Source organism: Natrix helvetica (genome assembly GCF_964273705.1).
Source record: "Natrix helvetica genome assembly, chromosome: 1".
Classification (NCBI taxonomy): Eukaryota; Metazoa; Chordata; class Lepidosauria; order Squamata; family Natricidae; genus Natrix; species Natrix helvetica.
Window position 1 is genome coordinate 197,507,904 of NC_138548.1, and position 26,718 is coordinate 197,534,621.

The 26,718-nt window shown below is 40.6% G+C and overlaps 1 protein-coding gene across 2 annotated transcripts in view; it reads right to left on the reverse strand.

Annotated features, from left to right (window-relative positions):
• Positions 1-9,167: 9,167 nt before the first annotated feature.
• The window catches only part of MECP2 (methyl-CpG binding protein 2), a 95,709-nt gene continuing 78,158 nt past the window's right edge, over positions 9,168-26,718 (reverse strand). For both annotated transcript variants that reach the window (XM_081955540.1, XM_081955541.1), the window contains exons 2-3: positions 18,121-18,453; positions 9,168-15,272 (exon numbers count right to left, since the gene is read on the reverse strand). In XM_081955540.1, coding sequence (XP_081811666.1) covers positions 14,213-15,272; positions 18,121-18,453 — 1,393 coding nt within the window. In that variant the 3' untranslated portion in view covers positions 9,168-14,212. The remainder of the gene's footprint in view (positions 15,273-18,120; positions 18,454-26,718) is intronic.

The following is a 26,718-nucleotide window of genomic DNA, read 5'->3' on the forward strand; positions in this document are numbered from 1 at the left end:
GACGGCAGGGTCAAAAGATGTCAAGCCGCTAAACGCACGCACACACATACCGCCCCATCGCTGCGCTATCACACACTTGGGGACGCCGCGGAGCGACGCTGTGTATAGCTCGCTCAAACGTTGCAGGTCCTTCCTAGAGGTGAGGCTTATACGAATCGAAGCGTGCAAGGCGACGAGTAGTGTCTGCCTTTATTTGGGAGTGAACTCCATTCCACTTACTGTACCCTTTTGCCCGCTGAATATGGGTAGCATGGAGTTACGCAAAACAACTTCTTTTTATCTTTCGTTTTCTGCTGCTGCAGAGCACATGGTCCTGGAATGTACCCAAATGGACAGCAGAAAAAATGAAAAATAGAGGCTTGATAAAGGCAGCCAAATCAGAGTTTGTCAAGATGACAATTAAAATTAATTTTTCACATGCCTGATGAAGCCCAGATAACACAATGTCACTCAAGGAACTTGTGTTATCCTATTCATTCAAATATATTAAAGCACTTTTCTGTCCTTTATGTATGCTTGCTTGATTGCAAATTCCAGATTTGAGTCCAGATGGTAGGGTTCCATATTCTTAGGAAATCTGCTTTACTTCCTAAATCATTACTCAGATGCCCCTATGCCATTCAGTGGAGCAGAATAGTTCTGAACAGTAGAACTTCATCATTGGAAGAAAATTTCAGGAAACATACCCATAAGCATCAATGAACTCAATTGGTCTTTGGAACAAATGTGCATTGATTTTTTTTTGTTTTAATTTAGTTTGATAGAAAATACAATTTTCTTTTGTTCACTCTGGTATAAATTATTCCTGCCCGAATCATGGCAGGCCCAATGACAAATCTGATGAGATTTTTTTTTCTACAATTCCTTATAGTAGCCCCATTTAAGCACTTAGGCAGAAGCTGCTGGTTTAGGTAATAAATTCTGATTGTTATTCATGGCTGTCCACTATTTGAAGAAAAGCATGACATTTGGGTGTTCCCTGATAAATAGATTGTAGAAACACATTTGTTGTGATCTTGTAATCCCTTAATTTGAGAGAGTTGGGGCGACTGAATGGACCCAGTAGATATTTTTTCTTTGCGCCCTAGTAAAGAAACATCTCTAGCTACCTAGGATTGAACCTTCAACCTTCCGAGTAGGAGGCAAGTGTTTTCGGCACTAGGCCCCCACACTGCTCTATAAATAAGATGTTAACAATGCATACTTATTTTAATACAAATGCAAATAGCCCTCGATTTACAACCGCAATTGAGCCCAAAATTTATGTTGCTAAGTGAAATATTTGTTAAGTGATTTTTGCCTCATTTTACAACCTTTCTTGCCATAGTTAAGTGAATCGTTGCAGTTGTTACATTAGTAACACAGGGTTGCTAAGTGAATCTGGTTTGCCCATTGTCTTTGCTTGTCAGATCGCAAAAGGTGATCCCATGACTTCAGACCAGTGCAATCATCATAAATATGAGTCAGTTGTCAAGCATCTGAATTTTGATCATGTGACCATGGGGATGCTGCAAAGGTCGTTAAGTGTGAAAAATGATCCTAAGTCACTTTTTTTCTGTGCCATTGTAACTTCGAACAGTCCGTCAATGAACTATTATAAGTTGAGGACTATCTGTACTGCTTCTGTGGAAAATATTATTATTATTAGGTTTGTACAGTACTTCTAAATCCAGCTTGGTAATGCCTGCCAAGAACTTTGAGTCTGAAATATGACTCCCATTTCAGTTCACTGCACCAACTCTTTGAATATCAATATGGCAAGAATGGCTATCTGCTTTCTGTATGTGGGTACTCACAGCATTTTAGCTCTGCTTGGTACAGGAGAAATCTCTTATTTTTTAAAGCCAGCATTAATGTATCAAAATATTTTCTGAGAGGAATTTACTATTTGTCCTATAACATATGAATTTGTCCCTAGCTAAGACTGAGGCAGTTGCTTAAGAGAAATATCTATCATAGGATGTAAAACTCAGTTATGTGATAGTTTACCTTTTTATTAGTTCATAATTTCTTATCACACCAATCTTCTAGATGGCAATCTCTTATAATCCTAAACAGAATCAAGCAGTATTCAGGACAAGAAATAAAAAAGGGTAAAACAAGTTACACTGTAGCAGAAATTTAAGATTTCTGGTGAAAATGAATTAGTCTTCCAAATAATATATAAAGTAAAAAATGTGCAATCTTCAGTGACATGAGGACACATCCACATTTGACTTGGGTGAAACAAATGGTGGAAAAGCCAAGGTCCTCCCTCCCACAGGTTTTGGACCAGTTTTCAGTGGGGAAGGAAGGTCAGTTCTGGAAATTTATAATGTTCATCCAAGGAACCGTACTTCTAGATACTATCATATAACATTGCTGTCTGTGATTGACACTTTTGGATGAATAGCAAACTATGTATCTGAGGAGATCTGTTTATATCATGAGAAAATAAAGTATGATCTTCCCTATGGTAGCACCTTGGAGTGGGGGGGGGGGCATGAAGTTCCAAACAATGAAAGTGAGTTGCAGTGATCTCAGGGACAGTTCTGAGAGTCTGGAGGTGTTAATGGAGGTGTCCCAGGTTCTTTAACCTGGAAGTTGTTTCAGGGGCAGCCTTTCTCTAACCACGAATCCTGGATTTCAACATTGGATGGATGAGTGAAAAGTGATACAATGCTGCCTCCTAGGAGTCAGTGGGATTGTTTAATGATTTGCAAGGGAGTGGTCTTGGTGGTTATTGATTCAATAGATGGGATATTATCATTGGCTTTTGTGATCAGGATGGCCTGTGATAAAAAAAATGTTGCTTATATCTGTCCAGATTGTGGTAAGGAATATAGCCAAAAAGGCAAATACAACGCAGAGGGAGTATGACAAATAAGGCCAGTATTCCTCTCTGCACGAGCAAGATCCGGATAGCTATCAGATCTTTGAAAAGTATGTTGTCCAAGCAATGTGGATGAGTTTGATATGGAGTTTCTGGAGTTCTGAAAATATATGAAGATGGCAAGAAAAGAAGCAGATCAGGTTTGGTATGAAGCAGAAGCTTGCTGCCTAAGTAGCCTACTAGATTCTTGAGAAAGAAGCCCTGTTTGAAAGTAGCTGGTGGATTTCTACTTTAGTTGTGGAATCTCTCCCTAGTTAATAATCTCTCATGTGATTCAGAAGCTAGGAAGTGATAGCAGGAACAATTCCATTGGTATCAAGGTTTGCATTCCCACTACAAAACCTTGCATCTGAACTTCAGATTACTAATAAGTGGCTGGCATAGTTGAACTAGCTGCTTTCTCAATCTTTTTCCTCCCCCCCCCCCTTGAATGCATCTGCAGGAGCATTTAAGTTCCACTTTGACATCCATCTAGCTTTTTCCAATTCATCTGCAGATAACTTATTATTTGACTCACATTACATGGCAATTCCAGGAAAGCCAAACAAGGCTAAATCTAATCTCAGGTCCTGTGGTTGTTGCTACTTTCATTTGTGATAGGTTTACTCCTCAGAATCAAGAAGGAACAAAACTAATTGCATGTGCACCACAGTGTTCATGAAGTTAGCTGCTTTTCGGTCTGTTCCTAGAGCTCATGAGTGCAAAGCTTGTTTTTTTCTTGAGCCTATATCACGAAAACTTGACAAATGGGTAAGATTTTATTATAAGATCCTTTCTTGGGTACACCAAGGGGCTGGATCATCAGATGAAGATTTCTCTCTCATAATTCCAGTATTTCCAGAGCTGGAAATTTCTGGCATTCAGAGCCTTTCAATATCATTCATGAAAATGATATTAATTGCCAAAATGATATGTTTGTTCTAAAAATAAGTGGGGGGAAATTGAATACCAAATAGAAAGAAAACAACAAATGCTGGAAAAATCTTAATACTTTTTAAGAAATACAGATAGCACTTTGAAATTGAGCTTAAGAGAAATTGAGGGCATTAGCCAGAGCCATGCCAGATCCTGTGCCAACTCCTGAGGAGCTGCAATTCATCCTCCTGATCTTCTAAAGTCCAGACTCTCCAATTAGATCTCTCAAAGACTGGATAAAATTGTAGGCCCTTTTCAGAGAACAAATGTATTAGGACGAGAATGGGAGCATCCCATCCAAAAATGTCCCCTCAAGCTCTTAAAACAGCTGAGATTTGTGGCAGTAAAATTTTGTCACTTTTGTCGTTGAATTCTGGCAGTAGGGGATAATACGTTGTGGGGTTGCCTGCATGTGCATAATCATTAAGACCAAGATGGAGAACTTTTAGTAATGATTTGCACTGATTTCTGTGCAAAAAAAATCATTTGCAATGATTTTTGTAAAGGCAGCACAGGTAGAGGCTAACGTTAAGAGAAAGGATAACATTACAAATTTGATGTCATTTTCCATGGTTTGGCATTTTGGAAGTGTAGAAAAGAAAGCACCAACATCTCAGAATTGTGCAGTCATAAGGTTACCACACATATCTGCATTCCTTTTTGGTTCTAATGAAAAATGTTCAGTTTGATGTAATAGAGGTGAGTTTGTATCACGTTCCCATAATGAAAAGTATGTTCTCCTTTACTGAATAACGCTGTTGGTTTAACTTTGCATGAATTGTAGTTAAGAGTCTTAGTATATGAAGTGAGGGCCACACAATGTTAAATCAGGCAATAATTTCCTGGTCCCCATGCTCTGTATTTGACCCTAAAGAGGCTGGTGTACTAATTAGGATTAGCTACAGAGAGAAATGGAGGAGAGCTACCCCAGCCTCTTTATCTTTTAATTTAACTCCATGTTTTTGAGATGAGAAAAGTCAGCTCTAATAATGGAGATACTGCTTCAGGGGCATTTCCATTTATGTCTGCTCCTAACCTCCACCTCATTTTTGGGGTAGGGAAATGCTTAACAATAGGTTACCCTTTCTGGTAGATTAACAAAACATGGAGCCATATTTGACCAGATCAGCCAAAACCAAAAATGGCCACTAATATTAATATTCAGTCTTAAGTGTCTTGACTATTGGGCAGATACTGATATTCACAGCCCAGCTACAGAATAATTTGGCCTATTTTTTTGAATACATTCGGCCTTAGATTCCACTGACACAGTACAGCTGATCATAATTGTTTTATGATCTCTTACATCGTAACTATGTGATAATTTTGAGTTTCAGAAATATTGCCCTAAAATAGATGTTGAAAAAATGCTTCCTGTAACATAAAATAAATATTTACCATGCTATTATTAAAAAATAAATATAAAAGATACATGTCTAGCCTCCTATTTATGTTGATGTATAAAGTGTTTATACATGCCATGTGATAGGGAGCTAAAAAATGATGAAGTTGTATTAATAAATAATATGAAACACTGTAGATGAAAAGAGAATTCTCCATTAAATCCATCCTAGAGTTTTATGAAACTCAAAAACGTCCTCTGCCCCCTCAGAATTTTTTTTTTGGGGGGGGGAGAGAATACATTTTTTGAAAAGAAATATTCTTGCAGCAGTCGGCTGCAACGAAACTTGGCTAGTCAACAAGATGGCCACTTTTCAATCAACTTAAAAGCTAAAAGAGATCCTCGCCCACAACAGAGAAAAAAATATTATATTTTAATGGCAGGGCAGAACATTTCTACCTTGGTAATAAAAGGCTCAAACAGATCTGTAACATTTTACATAGGTTTATAATCCAATTCTAGCACAGAATACAGTACTTACCAACATGAGATGCAACTAGATTACTGTGTAGAATGCATGCTGAGTGCTAAAACTGGGCCTGCATGTATTTTTAACATAAAAATATAAATTATTCTTTTATATGAATGCATATATATATGCAGTTTCCACAGTATTTTTCCCCAAAAGGAAGAGGAAAATGCTTGTTTTTAACAACAAAAGATAGAGACACTCATAAAGAAAGGACTTTTTCTTGTAAATTTATAAGGCAAACGTTTTATATAATAAATAGGATACAAGGGTAGGGAGGGATTTTGGTGGATTTCTTTTAAACATATACATGTACATTCAGACGGATTTTGTTATTTTCTTACTGAAATTATACAAATTTTCCTTTATTAAATTTCTTTTTTCTTTTTTTTAAATATAGTCAGTGCTTTCAGTATTTTTTTTTTTTTTGGCTGTAGACAAAACCTACAAAAAGAGCAATCAATTTTTAAGTTTTATTAAACAATCTACTCAGAATTCTTAAAAGTAATTGTCCCAAAAACGCATCAAACAAATGCAAAGTGTGGTCAGGAAATATGGATAGGGGTATACAATGAAGTATGTATATTTAAAATTCTTCAAAAGAGCCAAGGAAGCTCTACTTAACCTCAGTGGAAAGTTTCTTAATATTTATTTTCCTAAAATTAGAGATTGAGTATGGAAGGATTCATATGGATCAACTGTGACTTTTCAGCATTAAAAATATTAGTGGGGCAATCCTTAAGACAAAATAGAGCCCAACTTAGAAGACTGCTAATTATGATTTTTGGAGTTTCAATGCATTCTTCTTTAAAATACTTATGTTAGATCCTGATTTGCTACTTTATTCATCTTCCCTTAATAGGTGTTCAATGAAGAAATCTACAGAACCACTTTCCTTTTTTTCCTTTTTTTTCCTATATTGCCTTCTGGTGGTAGATTATTAAAAATGAAAACTTTAAGAAGTTCCTCCTGGGTTTTGTTTCATGTTTTTACTATTGCATTCCTGCCAAATGAATGTTTCAATGAAGGAGTCTAAGCATATTCTAATTTCTTTGATACACTGACTTCTGGTAGTAGATTATTAGAAATTGAAGCATACAAAATACCCTGGGAAGTTGTTAAAAAAATTGCCTAACTACCCCTTTCTCCCTACTGCCAATGGTAAGACAAAAATAAAAGCATATAGCTTTCCTCCCTTTTAAAATATATACATATATTTGACACTCACATTTGAAGCATTTGTGCCTGGAACAATTACTTTACAGAAATGTTCACGATACATACTCGTGGACCAATAAAATAAACACACACACACACACACACAAAAGGTTTTCATTGACATTCCTTTTTTCAGGATGGGGAGATAAAACCCTACACACAATGAGTCTCAAATACCACAGTTCCTTTCTGTTACATCCCCCCTCTGAGAAAAAAAACACTTATTTAAAAGAAAATAAAAAACAACTCCCACCCCAACACCAAATTCTGTGTCTCTGGAATTTTTTTTTAAAGAAATGTCACTGGGTAGAGTTAGTTGGCTATGTGAGGATTAAGAGCTGTACAAGGTAGCAAGCACTCAGCATACATTTAATAACAGTCCTTGTAATATTTGGTTTTATAGTGATCACTACTGAATTGTGAAGCAGAAGGAAGTTGGTTTGTTATTAGCGGCATGTTGATTTATGGAAGCAGGAGAAAGGATTTCCCACCATTCCTCTGCCTGTACAATAAAGGGAGGAAAGTCTTTTTTTTTTTTTTTTTTGCACTCATAAAGAAAATCAATTGATGTCCAACTCTTCTGCCACTTCATGCAGAGATAACACAACCACAGTAAGTACTGCTCATCTACATGGCTTAAAGGAGGAAAAACATAACTGGAAGAAAATTTTATGTATGCCAATTTATGGACTGAGAAATTTTCTTCCCCAACCTCAGTTAGGAAGAATATAGTAACACTGTCCCTCAGAGAAGTGCTCGGTTTTTGCTCAATTTTTGCTTTTGGAAGAACGGCAATTTTAAGCTGCTACTCCTGAAAGGATATTGCTGATTTCCACAACTTGCAAGTGAAAACTGGCAGACAGGAAATTGTCATATTTGGTCCTCTTTCTAACGGTGCCTTTTGGGATATGATGAGAACTGTGTCAGTAAAGTGCTGGCAAGCTATTTTTTTTGCTTAACGATCTGCTTCCAAACACATCAGCCTTTGATTTGATGAATGTTACTTGAGCTGCAATGTCAAAGATGTCAACAAAACGAAAGCTTTAATACAAAATTATTGTGACACAAACCGAACATCTCAGCAATCACTCATGCAAGCATAAGCAACACTAAGAGGAGAAAGGGCAAAGTCCAATTTGAAAAAAACTTGATAATTCATTCTGAGAAATACTGTGAAACATGTTTGATCAGTAGAAAAAGAAGTGAGAGTCAAATACTTCATTTCCACCACCCAAATATTTGACATGTCCCTTTTTTTTCACACCTTTTTCTTTCCAGGATCCATAGCTGGATGCAGTGTGACACTGACCCATGAAGGTACAATGTCAAATCCATACATGATGTCTTTGGAAATCAGACCTAGATTTTTTTGCTAAACATGCAGGAAAGGAAGGGGCGAGAAGTGAATATAAGGGGCAGGTTATCGGCTAAAGAAGGGAACACGCTATCGTGGAGTGCTTCCAATTTATGCCAGATGGCATGCAATGCACAAAATGAAAAGGAATGGTAGGAGAAATATTAGCTTTAAAAGCAGTAAAAGTGGGAGGATGAGAAACCAGGTCAGAACTTTGCTATGAAGAAACAGGAAGAGCACTAAGAAGTTCAGTTTAGGACCAATAGTAGTTTTCCAAAAATTAGACTACAGGCTAATTGAAGTAGCCATAATCAATAGAGCTAAATCATGCCAAGAACATTAGTTAGGCTCTAGTTAAACTGAAAATATTTTTAGAGAGGTAAGTCACAATACAGACCAAATATTCCACATTTTCTTCACTTTATCTTCCTAGACCCGTCAATGCCCTTCCCCACAAGTAGATTTGAGTGCAAAAAAATAAAATGTTGACTATATGTGATCATCCTGTTATTTTTTCAAATCCATTGAGCAAAAAGAAAAAAACAACCCTCTTCCAAAAGTGTGAGACCAGCCCAGCTGAATGTATCTTCTGTTCTGGCACTTACTGGCAGACAATTGTGAAGGACGTTTTCTTTTCCCTTGCTATGATACTGAAGATTAGGAGTAATAGTAAAGAAAACAACATGTAATAATTTCTCAACAGACCATACCATTCCTTGCTTGTCAGTCTGTTATCCTTATTTGGTAGTGGTGCGATAAGCAGAAAAAAGCTACCCCTCATTTATAATGCAATATACAGATATATAAAATTAGACAATTTTTTTTCGGTGTCTACTTGGTGTCTTAAAAAAAAACACCACACACACACACAAAACAGAAATTAAATCCCCAAACAAAAAAGATTTAGATCTAACGTTAAACTCTACACATTATTGGATAATAATTGAAACTGACAAGAAGTTTATTTTCACTTGACACAGAAACATCAGGTGGTTCACAATGCTAACAAGGTAAATCCCTCTTGCACAGTCTCTCAAACTCCAGGCACTATCCACATGTGTCTTCAGGATGAGCTGGATGGAAGTGGGCAGAGCTAGGAGCAAAGATAGTCACTTTGTATCCCTGTAAATAAGCAGTTTGCCAGTGAAGCTACTACTGATGTAATGCACTCTGGAAAAGCAGCTAGTTCCAACAACATCTTTAGAAGGAATGGTGGGAAGAGGCCAGACTTCTACTCCTGCTCTACTTTCTCAATCCTTTCTTTGGGTTGAACTAGATTTTGATGGAAGACCCAGGTCTGTAATCAACTGCAAAGCGGAGCAAGATGAATGCCATATGCAGCAAAGAAATGTTCATGTGCTGGGAGGAAGGCAGGGAGAGTCAGAAAAAAAGCAAGCAGAATTAAAACTTTTTGCTTGCCTGCTGTTTCTCTGGTGCAAAACTGCCTCTCTTACAATCACTTTGTAGCAATCAAGCAGCAACCCTGGTCTGCCTACAAGGATCTAGTTTGGCTCTTGCTGACAAAATGAACCTTCAAGTTCCCACCCTACATCATAACTCAAGGAAGGGGAATAGTGTAAAAGTGTCACCTTTTGACTTGTTTGGAATGTCAAGACACATGAGATTAAAAAAACAAACCCTGTGGTTTTACAAGTTATTCAAATCCAGGTAACAATAGATTAGACCAAGTACAATATGATTTTAACTGATATATGGGTACTGATATTCTAATTTGGATTTTTGTTTCAAATTCCATACATGTTCATAGGTATCCTGAATTAAAGGTACCCCAAAACGTTTGAAGCTTCTTTTAATATCCCCATCTGACCCCATATTAAATTTAACCCATTCTTAAACTAGTTGCAAAACATTGTTAAAACCATGTGATCTCAATGGGCTTGTGGCTCTACTGTCCACCCAAACAGGAAGAAAGCAAGAAAGAATCTTGGCTTTAAAGTGCATTATTCTCCCCCATGAAAATGGTGTTGTTGTTGTTGTTGTTTTTTAAAAAAGGAGGGAGAGGTATTTCCATCTTGAGGGCAACTATCTGCCTCAACAATGGGCATTAAGAAACAGCTGGGAAAGGACGTGGCAAAGGGCTGCCACCTTTTTATATAAAGCAGTCACCTATATCTTTTGAAAGGTACATGGCTGGGAGAGTGCCAGAGCGCCTCTTATGATAGCAAAAGCTATTTTTTCCTAAATGGTCTTTGCCAAATAAGTAGGAAGGCACGAGGCTTTCAAAACTCTCAACAGTAAACTAAACTAAAGGAGATCTATGGGTATATGTTAAGTTCAGAAGGTTCAAATGCTAAAAACTTCAAATGCTGAGCATATTTCCTGCAGAGCTACAGCCTCATTTGTCGACTCAGCTATACACTACAGTATTATGAATCCTAAAAAGACCCTGGAATGCAGCAATACCCTTGTAGGGACAGGACTAAACTGACACAACACGCTTGCTTAGCCATAAGCTTGTTCTAATGTCTGAACTGGAAATGTGGTTCCCATGTTTTAGGGCATAAGTGCAGGCAGTTACATAAAGCAATGTTCTCTATGTGTGCTAGTTCCTCCATCATTCTCTCCCCAAGGATTTTTTTCTATCCAACCTAATTCCTATTACTAGAATTCTTCTGAGAAGAGTGTGTGTATGAAAGAAAATGTTTGTGTCAGCAGGTATCCAGTCTGCTATTGGGGAAACAAAAGATGAAGGCATTGTCACAAATTGTAATACAAGCTCCACTCATGTACAAGTATTGTGATATTGCACATATGAAAGAGATGTAGCTTGCATTGTGACAGTGGCACTCTAAGCCCAGCTTGAGTATGCTTTTCATCCTGCAAACACCTGTGTATATCAGACTGTAGGAGTAAACTGCAGGAAATATTTAATCTATCCTCTTCACATGATTAAAAAAAAACCTAAACAGATTGGTGACCTCTACAGCCAGTTTAAGCTTCAGTTATAACCGAAACTGCTTTTTTTTTTAAAAAAAAAAGTCAATATTCCAATTGGAAAGATTGCTATCACTATTGTTTATACTTATGTGGCTCTGTGTTTCAAGCTAGACAGGCTAAGGAGCCTTTTTACCATGATATTCTTCTGTGGAAACTTTAATTATGTATATCTATACAATTAAACTTTGACTTCCAAGGATAAGTGCTCTGTAAAACTCACCCAATTGTTATCTATCACACTTTCAATTTTGACATATGTCTGTATATGTTTACTATTTTTTTAAAAAGCCCCATTAGAAGTGACCCCAAAGTGGAATGAAATGTAAGGTTCTATTCCATTTTCCAAAACAATCTCATAACTTAGAAAAATTAATACACGATAGAAGGTTGTCTCTGCAGACTTAGAAGCTGGAGCAAGAGGGACAATAATTCTCAACTAGATTTCTCAGTCAAATGCAAAGCCTTAGAAATCCCCAAATACATCCCCAAAGTGTACTGCATTTTTCCCATCTCTTTCCCAGAGAGTAGGATATTTACTGTGGTTTGGAAAACTAGGAGACTCCCTCCCCTGCCAAAATAAATTTGTGCCTTTTTTTAATATTGAGGAAGAGCCCTTAAAGAGTTTAAATTGTTGCAAAGTAATTTCCTCCTTTTTTCCCTTGTGCGTGCTTCTTTACATTTTCTATCAGGTTTCCATATGTACTTCTCCGCACAGAGACATCATTCCAATAAATAATGAGCTAGTTACAGATTGTTGCTTTCGGGTACAAAAGGGAATTCATCATTTAGCCACAGATTGTAGCCCAAATTCTAATGATTAAGAAAGGGGCTTGGTTTTTATTCTTGATAAAGAAAGAAGAGAAGGCAGCCCCAACCTTACTGCAAATCAAGGAGAAGGGGGACAAAAAAATCAAACTTTCCTTTCTGATTATGCTAAAGAAGCGAAGAAAAATAAATAAATCTGTGTTGCTGCAGAGCTAAATCTCATCAGTCTTCCCACAAAGAAAACCGAATCTTTTTCTTATGAGCAGAACATATTCTAAGGCTAATAACTTCACTTTGGCTGCTTATGCACAAAGATTTTTTATTCCAATGTCTGGTACATAGGCAAGAACAGAGAAAAGTCATCGTCTATGCCAACGAGGCTCTCCAAGGTCTCAAACAGACATGACTCCTAAGAGCCTATGTATGTATATATGTACATATAAATCTGCAGGAACTCCAAATTTTGCTAAGAAAAAAAATGTAATTATTCCTCCCTCTCAAAATAATTTTCCTGTTCTAAATTTTGCCGTTCCTGCAAGCAAACTGCTATACTAGAAAGGGGGAGGAGATGCTATTATAGGAATCTCTAATTTTCTCCCAGTAACAACTAACAAGGATCAGAGGGCACATATTTAGATGGTAAAAAGCTACTGCTCTGAATACTTTGACTTTTAGAGTACTAACTTCTTGATGAAAAAACATTATCATAGATATCAGGATGTATGTCTATTAGAGTCCTCAAAGACCCATGAAACAAGATGGGGCTTGTTTATCATTTCACACCACTGGTGGGGGGGTGGGGGGAGCTATTTAAGATAGCTACTTTCTGCCTAGACTTTGACTGGGACCCAGGCGTCCTTCTTATTGATTTGCTACAGTCCAGAAAAGGTAAGGAGAGACACTGTGCTACATATTCACTTAAATAAAAATAAGCAGACTAGCATGGCCAATGTCCTTCCCCTTCCCCCACTGAGTGCTGTTTTCTGCTATTAGGAAGGGAAAAATAGACCTTAATTGCAGACAAAGTCTCATACACAATAAAACGCTACACTTCTGTTGAGACCTGCTTTCCCGGGGAGGGAGGCAATATGTGCTCAACAGCCTTGGAAGAGCTTGGTTGCTAACTGTAGGGAAATTATTTGAAGCAACTACGCTTCTCAATTCAGCCATTGCCATGTACCAATCCCACAAAGAATTACAGGTAGTTTTACACACATTGGGCTACTTTCCTGAACAAGAAGTAAGGTGGAGAGGTGAGCCAGTGTTCAGTCCAATGCCCCATTTGATACACACAGGCACACTCTGTACATCCTTCACACCACTGTGCCCCCCACCCCCACCCCCAACAAATGGACAAAGGCCTCCATTAGTGCAAACAGTTTCCTAAGCTAACATCATTGACAGTAACTGGAAGAACTTCTCTTTTTAACTCTTAGCATGTGACAAGCTCACACACACATGCCATTCAGCACACTCAGATTGTTTCAACAAAATCAAAGGCCTCTCCTTTCAGGATTGACACAGGAAAGGAGGACGTTAATACAAAGCTGCACCTAGTATCCCAGTGGTCTCTTAGCAGCAGAGCTATTCTTGGGGGGAAGGGGGAGAGGATATTCTTCCTAATTGCTGGCCTAAATGGCAGATGAGGGATATTCCCCAATATACCACAACCCTATTTCTCTCTCTCTCTCTCTCTCTTTCATGTGTACACATGCGCACACACCCTACTGAAAACTACAGAACTCCAACTAAGACTGGACAACTACATTACATGGCACTAGGGAGGTGGAGTGGAATACACACGTGGGCCCCTCTCCACCTGATCTGTTGATGGGGCCTCTATAATATGGAGGGCAAACAGGATCAGGGCAACAAGCCAGAGTTTGAAGCTATTTCTCCCCTGCCAACAGCTTGCCTTGTTAGTAGTATTCTCAGCAAAGCATGGCAGAAGGAGCCAGGCAGATGGGGAGAGGGAAGAATGGGCCCCAGTTCTGTAGAAAAAGTGCAAAGTGGCTTCCAGCCCTGGGAGGCATGTTTCTGTACCCCACACTGTGCTTGTCTGTATTAAAAATGGGGGGAATGAGGGACACAGAGGGATAGTTTGGGGGTAAGCTGATTGATTGAAAGCCAGGGCATTGTGGGAAAAGAGAATTCTACCCGGCAGCTGCCTGGAGTCTCATTTGGGTGTGTGGGGCTGAGAGTGCCTGTTCCTCTCTTTGTTACCTCTGGCGCTCACTTGCTCACTCACCCCCCGCAAAGTCAGCTGACCCGCTCTGACACAGGTGTCCTGGTGTCCACGGCCTCGTCCCTGTTTGTAGGTCGGGACAAGGCCGTGGAGGACGACACAGTATCTTTGCGCTCATGTTTGTAGGACACGGCTGTACCACCAGATTGAGTCTTAGGTGGTTCTTTAGGACAGCCATCACTCTCTGGAGCCCTCTCCTCTTTATAGCTCTTGCTGCTCAAGTCCTGGGGCTCAACTGGAAGGCTCTTGCTGTCCTTAGGGCTTTCAGGGGACTGAGCAGGGGAGGTGCCCTGGGGCTCCAAAGATGGCTGATGGGGAGGGAGGTGCTGATCCTTCTTGCCAGGAGAAGAGGAAGGGGCGGGGGTTGACACAGCATTGCCACCCCGCCCTTTAGGGCTGCTTTCTTTGCTGCGGCGCCCTGGGCTCTTGGCAGCCATTCGCTGTCCTTTGGAACTCCATTCCCCTGTGTTGCTTGGAGGAGGAGGAGTTGGCTTGGTGATCTCTATACTGACAGCCTCACGTGTCTTACGTTTCTTGATAGGCAATACTGTCTCCCGGACTGCCTGGATGACTGGCTCCTTGATTGTTTTCTTTTTAGCTTCGGCAATAGCTGCTACTGCACTGCTGCCTGGCTTTCGTCCCCGTTTCTTAGGTACAGCCTGGGGATCTGATTCAGGTTTCCGTTTACGTCCAGGACGCTTGATGACCATGACCTGTGCTGAGGTGGTAGCCCCACCTGTTCCTTCTGCCTTTGCTCCCATCGAAGACGACTGCAAAGGCATCTTGACTAGCAGCTTTCCCGAACTCTTCTCAATTACCCTTTTTACCTGTACACCTTCTGAAGCAGTTCCTCTAGGTTTGGTAGAGCCGCTACCTTTAGGTCGACCCCGTCCACGGCCTGTGCCAGGAGATTTGGGGGCTTTAGTTTTCTTAGGAGGCTTCTGTTCTCGTCGTGAGGGGCTCCCACGTCCAGTCACCGTGAAATCAAAATCATTAGGATCCAGCGAAGTGTCTCCCACCTTCTCAAAGTAGGCGATGAGCTCAACTTTAGAACGAAAGGCCTTGCCTTGGGGGCTGCAGTTTTGGAACCAGAAATATGAGAAAGAACAAGGAAGGGAAGCGGGGAGGAGAGAAAATTAGTGGTAATTCACCAGAGATACATGAGCTAGATTATCACTTTTTTTAAAAAAAAACACCTCATCCTGGAAGAAGTTGAAAGAGTTCTGTGTAATGATTCTGTAATCTACAATATACTCTACATCAAACATCACATTGCAAATAACCACCAATAAGGGGAGGTTTTGAAATTTTGCTTTGTGTTGAGCTCTATTTTCCCCCACTCTTATATCATGCAGCTCTGGTGTGAAAGCTATTAGAAATATAAGGGAGAGCAATTAATACATTGCTAATTCGGATTCCCCCTAATACTTTTAAACATAAGAGTTTTGAAAGACAGCCCCTAGAGCTAGCACTCAGAAGGCATTATGCCACTGTTCTGCCTTTTCTTTTTAATGGGAAAATGAGTTACAAAGGGCAAATGAAAGGCAGCTTAATATCTGAGCTTCCCTGTAAAATTCTGTCAAGAAAACAATGCGAATATGTTATCAAAGTTTTGTCTAGAAGTACAGGTAGTTCTCGACTTACAACTTTTTGTTTAGGGACCATTCAACATTCCAATGGAACTACCTGGGGGCTAGGTACAACCCAACCCAAATTTGAAGTTACAAGAGTTGCCACCCCTTGGAGTCACGTGACTGAACTTTGGGCGCTCAGCAAAAAGGCCATATTTACAGACATATGAAGTCCTTGACTTCATGCCATGACAGTTTTTTCCAAAATCAACATTTACTCCAATTTTCAGAAAACAGTTCATTGTGAACCAGTGGCTTGTTTAACCACATCAGCAGCTGCTTAATGACTAGTCATAAAATTGGACTGGTCATGTGACCAATCCATTTTACGACCATTACAATTTACAACTGTGATAGGTAGGCTCCATTAAATCGAGGATTTCCTGTATTCTTGGTTCCTAGTCCTATATCTAAAATAGCATCATTTTCCTCAGAGACTTATCAGAGATGTTACAAAGAAAAAGATGCACAAAATCTATCCTATGTTTTCAGAAAACAATATAGAGGAAAAGAAGCAGGTTCTTGTCGTGTGATCTTGGCGAAAAACAGCATTATCGAGTGCCTGAATTTATAATGTATTAATATGTGTATTGGCATGTATGTCATCATAGGTAAATTCCGTTCACTAACCTGCCCCCATGCACAGTATGAAAAATCAGATAGGATGAGGTTGATAGAGCCCTTGCTAAATAACTTAACATTTTGTTAGGATCCTTGTTCTGTATAAAGAAATTCCTTCAACACAGGTTTTTATTTATTTATAGCAGCAAAAAAACAGCTAAAAATCTCGGATAGGATAGGATTCTTTATTAGCCAAGTGTGATCAGACACACAACAGATTTGTCTCCAATGCATAAGCTCACAGTGTATATATAAGCAGCATGTAACAAGTCATAGGTCATAAATTATAGTTACAATCATTAATCATAAGTTACAAAAACAATTGATAACTCATAAGAAACCAATAGGAAAAGATAGTAGGAAAGATGAGAAATTGATACGGTGTTTATATGGCAAGTGGCATTTCTATAGTACTTCCACTTTAGTTTCATTATTAAAAATAAGTTTTTTTTATTTAAAAAAATCCTGTAATAATATCTAGTTAGGGAGTCCCTGCAGCAAAAAAGAAGTAGAATAATACATTAATCCTTTCCTGACTGTGGTGAAGTATAAATATTTAGCACTGTTGAGGCATTTTTCCCCTCTGGAAGCATAATTAAATATAAATATTTGGGGGATTCCATATGGCATTTAAGGTAGTCCTATGTTAATTGTTAATGCCTTTTCTTCTTTATGTTACATTTACTCATATGTAACTTCTATAAATGCCTGACAACTTCAAAATTATATGTTCATTGTATTCACGTTTACCTGTTGTTATTGCTTCCTGAAAATTCCAATTGGAAGATTGATAGGTAATTTCTTGAACTTGAACAATCTTTTTGTAAAATTATCCTTTTTTTCAGTTGCGTATGCCTATATGGCAAGACAACAGCTGTACACTGAATTAGATTCCAAAAATATATGAAGATATAGTTAGAGAGCCCTTGTCTGAATCGTTTTAAAGCCTTTTCCCAATAGCAATCCTCTCTGCACCTGCCGTGCAATTCCAGGAAAATGTTCATTGTTATTTGTAGGATTGCAGAAAATAGTTGTCAATAATTTAGAAATTAAGTCATATGGATATCTCACAAGGACTAATAAATCCAGAAAGAAGGGATGTGGAAAGGTCTTTATTTCCCACATCTATATACTGCTAAAACTCTTGTGCCTCTGTTTGTTTGTAATCTTCAATTAGCCCAAATGGTGCATCATAGCACAAATTTTTGAATCCAGGTATCCCAAATATGCTAAATTAAAGAACTCTCACAAAATCCAGAATCCATGCAATTGAAATTTTTAACGTGTTTTATACCAGTTATATTTGCAAAGCTCTGGGTGCTGCAGTATTGCCACAATTAGCCACAGCCACATGATTGTGATTTTTGACACTCCCTGCCAGTTTCCCACAAGCAAATTAAATGGGAAAGCCAGCAAAAAGTTGGAAATTGTTCTTGCTCCCAACTGCTTTTTTGCCCACCAGTGGTCATTCTGTTTCTCCATTTAGGTAAAGAAATAGCTCTGAAATTATTATTTTTTTATTTACAAGATTTGAATTTTTTTTTTATTTACAAGATTTGGATCAAAATATGCAATTAGCATACTGGCTAAGTCATTTTCAGCCTAGTGTATTTGTTGTATTTTCAGAAGATAGTATGCACTACAAACATACAAGGACCACTGATACTCACTTGATAAGATAGACGTCATATTTTCCCGCCGAGCGCCCGGATTTTCTCTGCTTGAGTTTGCGAGTCCAGCCCTCAGGCAAAGTGGGATCATCATACATGGGACCACGATCTCGGATGACAGAACGGCGCTGTTTTGGAGATGCAGAGGCTTCAGGTACAGCTGGAGCAGTTCCAGCTCCTTCTGACATTTCTGCCTTGCCTGCCTCAGCTGGCTCCACAGAGGGCTGGGCATGCTCATGTTGCTTTTCTTCTTTCCGCTCTTTCTTGACTTTTTTAGATTTGGAGGATTTGTCCTTTAGACCCTGTAAATCTTGGTCTTCAGATTTTTCTTCCCTGAAATAGAGAGAGAGAAAAAAGATCTTGAATATTTAGCATATCGAACAATAAATTATCAGGACTGATAGCTGGAATAAGAACTCACCTACAGCCAAAGTCACATTCATAAATTCTCTTTAACATACATATATAGTATACCTTTGGAATTTTATTTTGGGACAATTTCAATAAGAAGAAGGAAAAGCAATGTGTGATTTTTGAAATTCTTTCCAACCCCTTAAATGACAGCTGTTTTGAGCCATGTGACAAAAAGGTGGAAGGGGTTTGAATGCAGCAGCTGCCTATCTCTCTTTGACACAAGGATGCAATAGAAGAAATTTTCTGGATTTCCTGGTCTACAGTCTGTGGCCTCAGGTAGTCCATTTTCAAACTTGAAATGTTTGTATTTTATTTTGTAGACTTCTCTCTCATATAAATTTGGTCCCATTCCATTAAGTTTCTGGGGATCTATCCACAGGTAATAATTTGTTTCCAATACTTTATTGGGCTGGGTAGAATAAAAAAAAACAAGTATGTTGCATACTTTTGGAAACAGCAGAGGAATACATTTGATTCAGTGGTGCCATAGGTGTATCTCTGTAGGACTACAATGATCTGCTGTGCTCTTTTTGTTAGTTAAACATCTCTCAGAGGTCACATACGAACATAACTATATTTTTCTATGTGTGTATTCCAGAAATATCTTCCCTGAAGAGCTCCAACTCACAGACAGCAATCCTACAGCTGGTTTAATTAAACAGAGGAAGCCAAAAATTACTATTTTTGTCTGGTACGAAAAAGCAGGAGTTCTTGCTAATTTCATATGCGGCAATATCACAACACATACCCCAGTCAATTTTTTGATTCTATATAAAAAGACACTTTTTTTCGCTTCCATTCAATTATGTCTGATGTTCGGAGACTGCCTAGACACATCCATGCAGTTTTCTTAGTAAATTTTTTTTAGAAGTGATAAACCCTTGCCTTCTTCCTAGGGCGGAGTGTGTGACTAGCCCAAGGTCACTTAGCTAGCTTTATGCCTAGAGTGTGACAGGAACACACAGCCTCCTTGTTTCTAATCTGATGCCTTGACCACTACACCAAACTGGCTCTCAAAGCACACAATTCTCAGTTTTTATTGAATATAGATTTGTGATATTTCTCAACATTCTATCTTCCAGCCGTGGCATAGACACTATTTATTGCCATTACAGTTTGTCATGAAAAAAGAATAATACATTAACATTTTTAAAACAACCATGTTATTGGTTTGTAATGTGTATAAACTAAATAGCAATATAAGCATATTATGCAGAATATTGCCTGATCTTGTTTCTTCTTCAATTCAAGGGCTGCAGGTTGACAAATTTTGTTAAGCCAACCTAATAAGCATTCTTAACATTTAATTAATTCATTAATATCCCACCTGCATTATTTTTATAAATAACTCAAGGCAGCAAACATATGCAACACATTTTCCTTCTCCTATTTTCCCCATAACAACCCTATGAGATGAGTTGGGTGGAGAAAAAGTGATTGGCCCAAGTATATTGAGCTGGCTTTCATGGCTGAGGTAGAACTGCAACTCATAGATTCCAGCTTTCTAACTTGGTGCCTCTAGACCCCAACATTTTGGACACCAGGGAACCAATTAAAGATACAATTAAATAATTTGGAGGAGAGATCAATTCTCACAGCCAGTCCAGGTTGGACTGAGTCTGAAAACTGGGGAGGAGCCACAAGGGCACGATGACATCATAAGTGTAGACTCATTCCAATTGGTTAATGGATGGAGCATACCCAGTCTGGCTGCTGTCTCTACGATAACAGGAAAATATTAGCAGCTTTCACCCTTAACTGCCTTCCAAGAGCCCAATTCACCATAATGATAATCCAATTCTGGTCCATCCAATAGGAATTACAAATAGACACAGCTGTAATGTATATTACAAATTCTTAAAATTTATTAATGTCTCCAGCACAGAAAGAATGGGAGCCGATCTTTTCTAAGCTTTCTTTTAATTGGTCCAATAGACTATAGATATTGTATTTATAAGTTTTAGATTGTAAGACACTTATCAAATATTTTTTTTCTAATCTGAAACTAATGCTTGGGCAATATCAAATATTACAATTTTTAATAATTATGTGATTGCAGGGCACTTTGACACGAGTTTAAGTACAAACAGGTTGCCAAGCATCCAGATCACGATGAATTAATATTGTATGACTGTATTATACATGAAGAAATACTTTACCAAGTGTTAAGAATTTATCTTAACTGTAGATGAATGGTAATTAAACCACATTGTTAATTGGATAAGGACTGTAATTAACCATGGCTTTTCAAATAATGTGAAGTTCCATTGTAGCAACTGTTTGACATGAAGCACAGTGTGGATTGGAAACTCCTGACCTTTCTGCTGGCAGATGTCTTAAGAAGAAATAAAACATTTTTAAAAATACATATGCAATGTAAAACAAAGCCATACTCAGCCACACTTGCTATCCCAAACAGTGTTTATCCTGTCATCCCAACATCAATTGAAATACAACTTTTCTTCTTCCCATCTCATTATTTCACCATGTATAGATGCTTTAAAGGAATTTGGCTAGTCACACAACTAGAGGATTTCGGATTAACTTCCATGAATTTCTCCCTCAGTTACAGTAATGGCATCTTCCAAAGCACTTACATTTTTACTTAAAAGAAAATGTGTGCATCAAATGTGACGTACGGCAGGTCTTTACAGTTTTAGCAAAGGACTGGCTTTGATAAATGATGAAAAATAATGCAAAACAAAAGCCCTTATGCAACTAAGAATATAAACTTTTCGGGGAAATTGCTAACTCCTTGATGTAACATGTGTTTATTTAGTCATGTATGCTTTGTCTTTCTTCCACATACATAACTCTTAACAGCAGCTTCTTGTTTGGCTGGATTACAGTCTCATTCTTCAGATTCCATCAAATTCCATTTTGTTTAATCACTTCAAAGATTTCAAATCTATGATTCTAAATTCTTAATGGAAGCTGATGGGAAAATGTGATTATGTTGAAAATTGTTTCAGGAACAACAGCCATTTGTTTAAAAATAAGCTTTGCTAAAGTGTTTGGCAGAATTCAGATTCAAAGGGGTGGCAATGAACAAAATCTAAAAAGCACAGTGTGATTTTATGTTGCCCCAAAGATTTTTGTTCTTCAGAAAACAAAAATGAGAAAATGCTTGAATTTGAAAAAGTTATTCTACCTTTGTTGATTTAGAGATACCCTTGTTTAGCAGCTTTTGAATTGTAAACTGCCTAGAGTCATTGACTAAGATAGGCGGCTATAGGGGTTGAATAAACAAATAAACATACAAACTGCAATTCAATCATGTGACTGAGAGAAGCTGCAAAGATTGCTAGTTTAATAACACCTATAGAAAATTATTTACTATTTTTTTGAAGTAGAAAGCATAACAAATAATGACAATAACTTTATATATTAATTTAGCAGAGTTGTAATTCTAGTACATAGTATACTAATAAATAATAACAACAACAGCAACAACAGCAACAGCAACAACAACAACAACAACCCTACTTGGGACAGCTTATATCCTCCGACATTACCTTAACAGTTCCTAAGTCCTTGCTTAGGACTCGAACTGTTGAGTTACCAACCAGACCCAAAGGCTGTGAATCTCACCAAAGATTAACCACAAAATAATAATAATAATAAAACCATATAACAGTGATACCCATTGTCATCGGGGCACTTGGTACCATGTCCAAGAATTTTGTAAGATACATCAACAAATTGCAGCTTTCTGTAATAACACCAGCAGAACTACAAAAAACATGCTACTCGGAACATTGTATATTTTAAGAAGGTACTTGGTTGATACCTAGGACGCTGGCAGCAACCCGTATCAACCATTAGCACCAGTCAATGGTAATTGTGATGCATTTTTGAATGTTCAGTTGACTGAGCTTCATGTTTAATGAATAAAGTATATAATAATAATATTTCTGTTCATTAATGAGTGACTCAAAAGCTTTCCTGATTAGCTTTCTCAAGCAGTTTTTCTTGGAACAACATTTGAAACTGTTGAAATATAAGTACCTGAATTTATTACCAACTTTCAAATAATACTGTTATTGCTTAATAACAAAAAGTGCTTAAAAAGCAAAAAAAAAAATACACTAAAGAAAAAATAGTGATAAATGTTTTCCACAGTAAACAATTCTATCTATACTTATTTAATATGAATATTATTCAAAAATATATATGTTAAACAATACACTGCACTGGCCCTCTAAAATTCTTAGTGGTAGATAAGTTTTTTTTAAGTATCCATTATAAATTGTGTAAACTATACACTACATTTTATCAATCATTCCACTATACATACACATGCAACGTTTTCCTGCTGACTCCCTCCTTATCTCTACAGTATAAGATGACTGATCAAGCTACTTCTAGAAAGTAACCTCTCATCTTGGGATAGTTAAGGTGAATAAAGCACAGACTGAAGTAAATATCTTAATTTTGTCTTAAACTGCAGAAATGCTTTCAGGTGAAAAAACAACCTATACTGTTAAACTCAGTTATGGCCCAATATTACAAATTAAATGAGCTTATTACTGCTCTAAGACCAGATACAATAGAATGACCATTGGCTTACCTGAAGGGTCCTTTTCTGTACACCGCGGGAGAGTCCAAGCAATGGGTTAATTCAGTCTGCTTGCCCTTAGGACTGAGGAACTATTTTTCCTTAAGCCACACCTCCTCCTGGTGTGCTCAATCCCCCAGAATTCTTTGAAGGAGTCAGTTCGTGCGGACGGAGCGAAGCGTCCAAGATGATGTACTGTTGACACGAGGAACCCGAATCCCGGCCTTGAGAGCCAGGGTGGGTTGGACTCTCCCGCGGTGTACAGAAAAGGACCCTTCAGGTAAGCCAATGGTCATTTTCCTGTACACCGCTTGGAGAGTCCAAGCAATGGGACATACCAAAGTTATTGTCCATCTGGGTGGGCAGAAGAAGGCTCCCGGGATTCGGTCTCTGACACAACCGCCTGGAGCACACGCCTGCCGAAAGACGCCTCAGCCGAGGCGAAAATGTCCAGTTTATAGTGTCGCACAAATGGAGAAGGAGAGGACCACGTAGCGGCCCTGCAGATGTCCAGGATCGAGGCCTGGGTGGCCCAGGCCGCTGAGGTAGCAGCACTTCGTGTGGAGTGTGCAGTGATGCCGCGCGGAACGGCCTTGGATTGACTTTCATAGGCAGTCGCAATGCAAGCGCGAAGCCACCTGCCAATTGTGGAGGAAGTGACCTTCTTCCCTAGGGAACCGGGCTGGAAGGAGAGAAAAAGAGCCTCTGACTTCCTGAATTCCGCAGTACGAGCGATGTAGACCTTCAGGGCCCTCCTGACATCAAGATTGTGCCAGGATCGCTCTCTGGGATGCGACGGATGAGGACAAAAATTTGGCAACACAATGTCTTGCGCTCTATGGAACCATGAGTTTACTTTGGGGGTAAAGGTCGGGTCCAGCCTCAAAATGACCCTGTCAGGGTGGATGACGCACAGATCCTGGCGAACAGAGAGAGCCGCCAGCTCCGAAATCCGGCGAGCTGACGTGATGGCAATCAAGAAGGCCGTCTTCAGCGTCAGGAATCGAAGAGAAGTAGTGCGTAAAGGCTCGAATGGGGGGCCAGAGAGGGCCCGCAGGACCACGGACAGCTGCCAAGTAGGGTAGCGATGAACGGTGGGAGGGCGAAGGTTAGAAGCGCCCTTGAGGAAAAGACGCACCTTCGGGATTTTGCTGAGAGGCAAAAGGAGGTCGCCCGACCAGACAGTAGACAAAGCCGCCACTTGACGTCGAAGGGTGTTCGGGGCCAGGCCCCTGTTGAGTCCCGCTTGAAGGAAGTCAAGCACTCTGGGAACAGGCGCGGTCGTCGGCTCGATGAGCAGCTCCTCACACCACTTGGCGAAGGCAGCCCAGGACGCATCATAAATCCTAGTGGTTGAAGGGCGTCTAGCCGCCTGAATGGTGTTCACTACCTCCTCCGACAGGCCTTGGCCTTTCAGTTGGTCCCCCTCAAGTGCCAGACGGCCAACTGGAGCCACTGGGGCTCTGGGTGAATCACGGCCCCCTGGCTGAGGGAGATCTGGTCCGGAGGAATGCGCCACGGAGGAGACACCGACAGGTGGACAAGGTCGGCAAACCACGACCTGCGGGGCCAATGCGGGGCCACGAGAAGGACCTCTGCTCCCTCTGCGATGACTTTGGAGATGAATTGAGGAAGGAGAGGCAGGGGAGGGAAGGCATACAGTAGCTCGCGGGGCCACTTGCAACGCAGTGCGTCTGTCCCCTCCGCCCCCGGGGTGAAGAACCGGGAGTAGAAGCGGGCGAGCTGCTTGTTGTCCCTTGACGCAAACAGGTCTACGGCCGGAGTCCCGAATCTGTCGGACATCTGGTGGAACAGGCGAGGGTCCAGTTTCCACTCCGCAGGATCTATGGTCGTCCTGCTCAGCCAGTCGGCCTGTGTGTTGTCCACTCCGGAGATATGGTCGGAGCGAAGGGATTCCAGATGGCGCTCCGCCCAGCGTCCCAGGGACTCCGCCTCTCTCATCAGTGCTCTGGATCTGGTGCCGCCCTGGCGGTTGATGTGGGCCTTGGTGGCCACATTGTCCGTCATCAGAAGCACATGTTGGCGATGGATGGGCCGGCTGAAATGGCGCAGGGCCAGGCGAGCAGCTCTCAGTTCCAGCAGGTTGATGCTGTATCTGGATTCCACTTGGGACCACTTGCCCTGAACAACCAGGGACCCCATGTGGGCTCCCCAGCCGGAGAGGCTGGCGTCTGTGGTGATGATCAACCTCTCGGGTTCCTTGAATAGGTGGCCCTTGAGGATGGCCGGAGACACCCACCAGCGGAGAGACCTCTTCACGTCCGGGGGAACTCGAATCGGCCTGGTAGAGTTGCTCCTGGATGCCCTCTGGTGCGGCAGCAGCAGCCACTGGAGAGACCTGGAATGCAGGCGGGCCCACGGCACGATGGAAATGCAGGAGATCATTTTTCCCAGCAGCTGCGACAGAAGGACCACTGGAGCCTGCCTCAAGCTCAACACCTTGTGGGTCATGGACCTTAGACCGGTCAACCTGTCTCGGGAAAGGAAAACCCTGCACAAGTTGGTATCTATCACCGCCCCCAGGTGTACAAGTCTGTTGGTTGGGGTGAGATGGCTCTTCTCTATATTTAGAGAGAAGCCGTGGTTTCTGAGGGATCTCATAGTGGTTTGGAGATCCCGAAGGGCCTGCTGCCTGGACGACGACTGGATCAGGATGTCGTCCAGGTAGCACTGGAGCCTTATGGGCCTGCGTCTTAGCTGAGCCGCCACTACCGCCAGCACTTTGGTAAACGTCCGAGGAGCGGACGAGAGGCCGAATGGAAGAGCTTTGTACTGGAAGTGGCGACCCGCATAATAGAAGCGCAGGAACTTCCTGTGCTGAGGACGGATGGGGATGTGGAGGTATGCCTCTTTGAGATCTATAGATGTGAGAAGATCTCCCTGTTGAATCCCCGCCAGAATGGACTGCAGAGACTGCATCTTGAACCTCCGGTAGGCGATATGCCTGTTGAGGTTCTTGAGGTCCAAGATGGCTCTCCACCCCCCCGAGTTCTTTGGTACCAGGAAGAGGATGGAGTAAAACCCCTTCCCCTCTTCGCCTTGGGGAACTGGTTCCACGGCCCTGATGTCCAGGAGATGACGGACTTCCTGGTCCATACGCTGCCTCTTTTGGGGGCAGGACGGGACAGGGCACCGGATGAAGGTCCGGGGGGGAAGGGACAGGAATTCTAGGGAGAGGCCTTCCCTGACTGTCTGCAGAACCCAAGCATCCTCGGTGTTCTGGGCCCAATGAGAGGCGAACAGCTGGAGGCGACCCCCGATGGGCGCCAAGCCCTGGCAGTCACTTTGACTTACGGAACGGCCTGTTGGAGGCCCCACCGCGGTTATACTTGCGGAAGCCGAACTGCTGCCTGCCTCTGTCCCGAAAAGGCGCTCTGTCTTGGGACCTGTCGCCCTGCTGGCCGAAGGACCTATTAGAGGGAGAGAAGGAAGAGGCAGAGGTGGAAGGCTCGGAGGCACGAAAGGACTGCCTCCTAGAGTAGGGAGCGGCCTTACGTTCCTGCTTTTTATTTAAAGAAGGTAGGATCTTCCTCTTGTCCTTGGACTCAATGAGGAGAGGATCCAGGGACTCGCCAAACAATTTGGACCCCTTAAAGGGGGCGGAA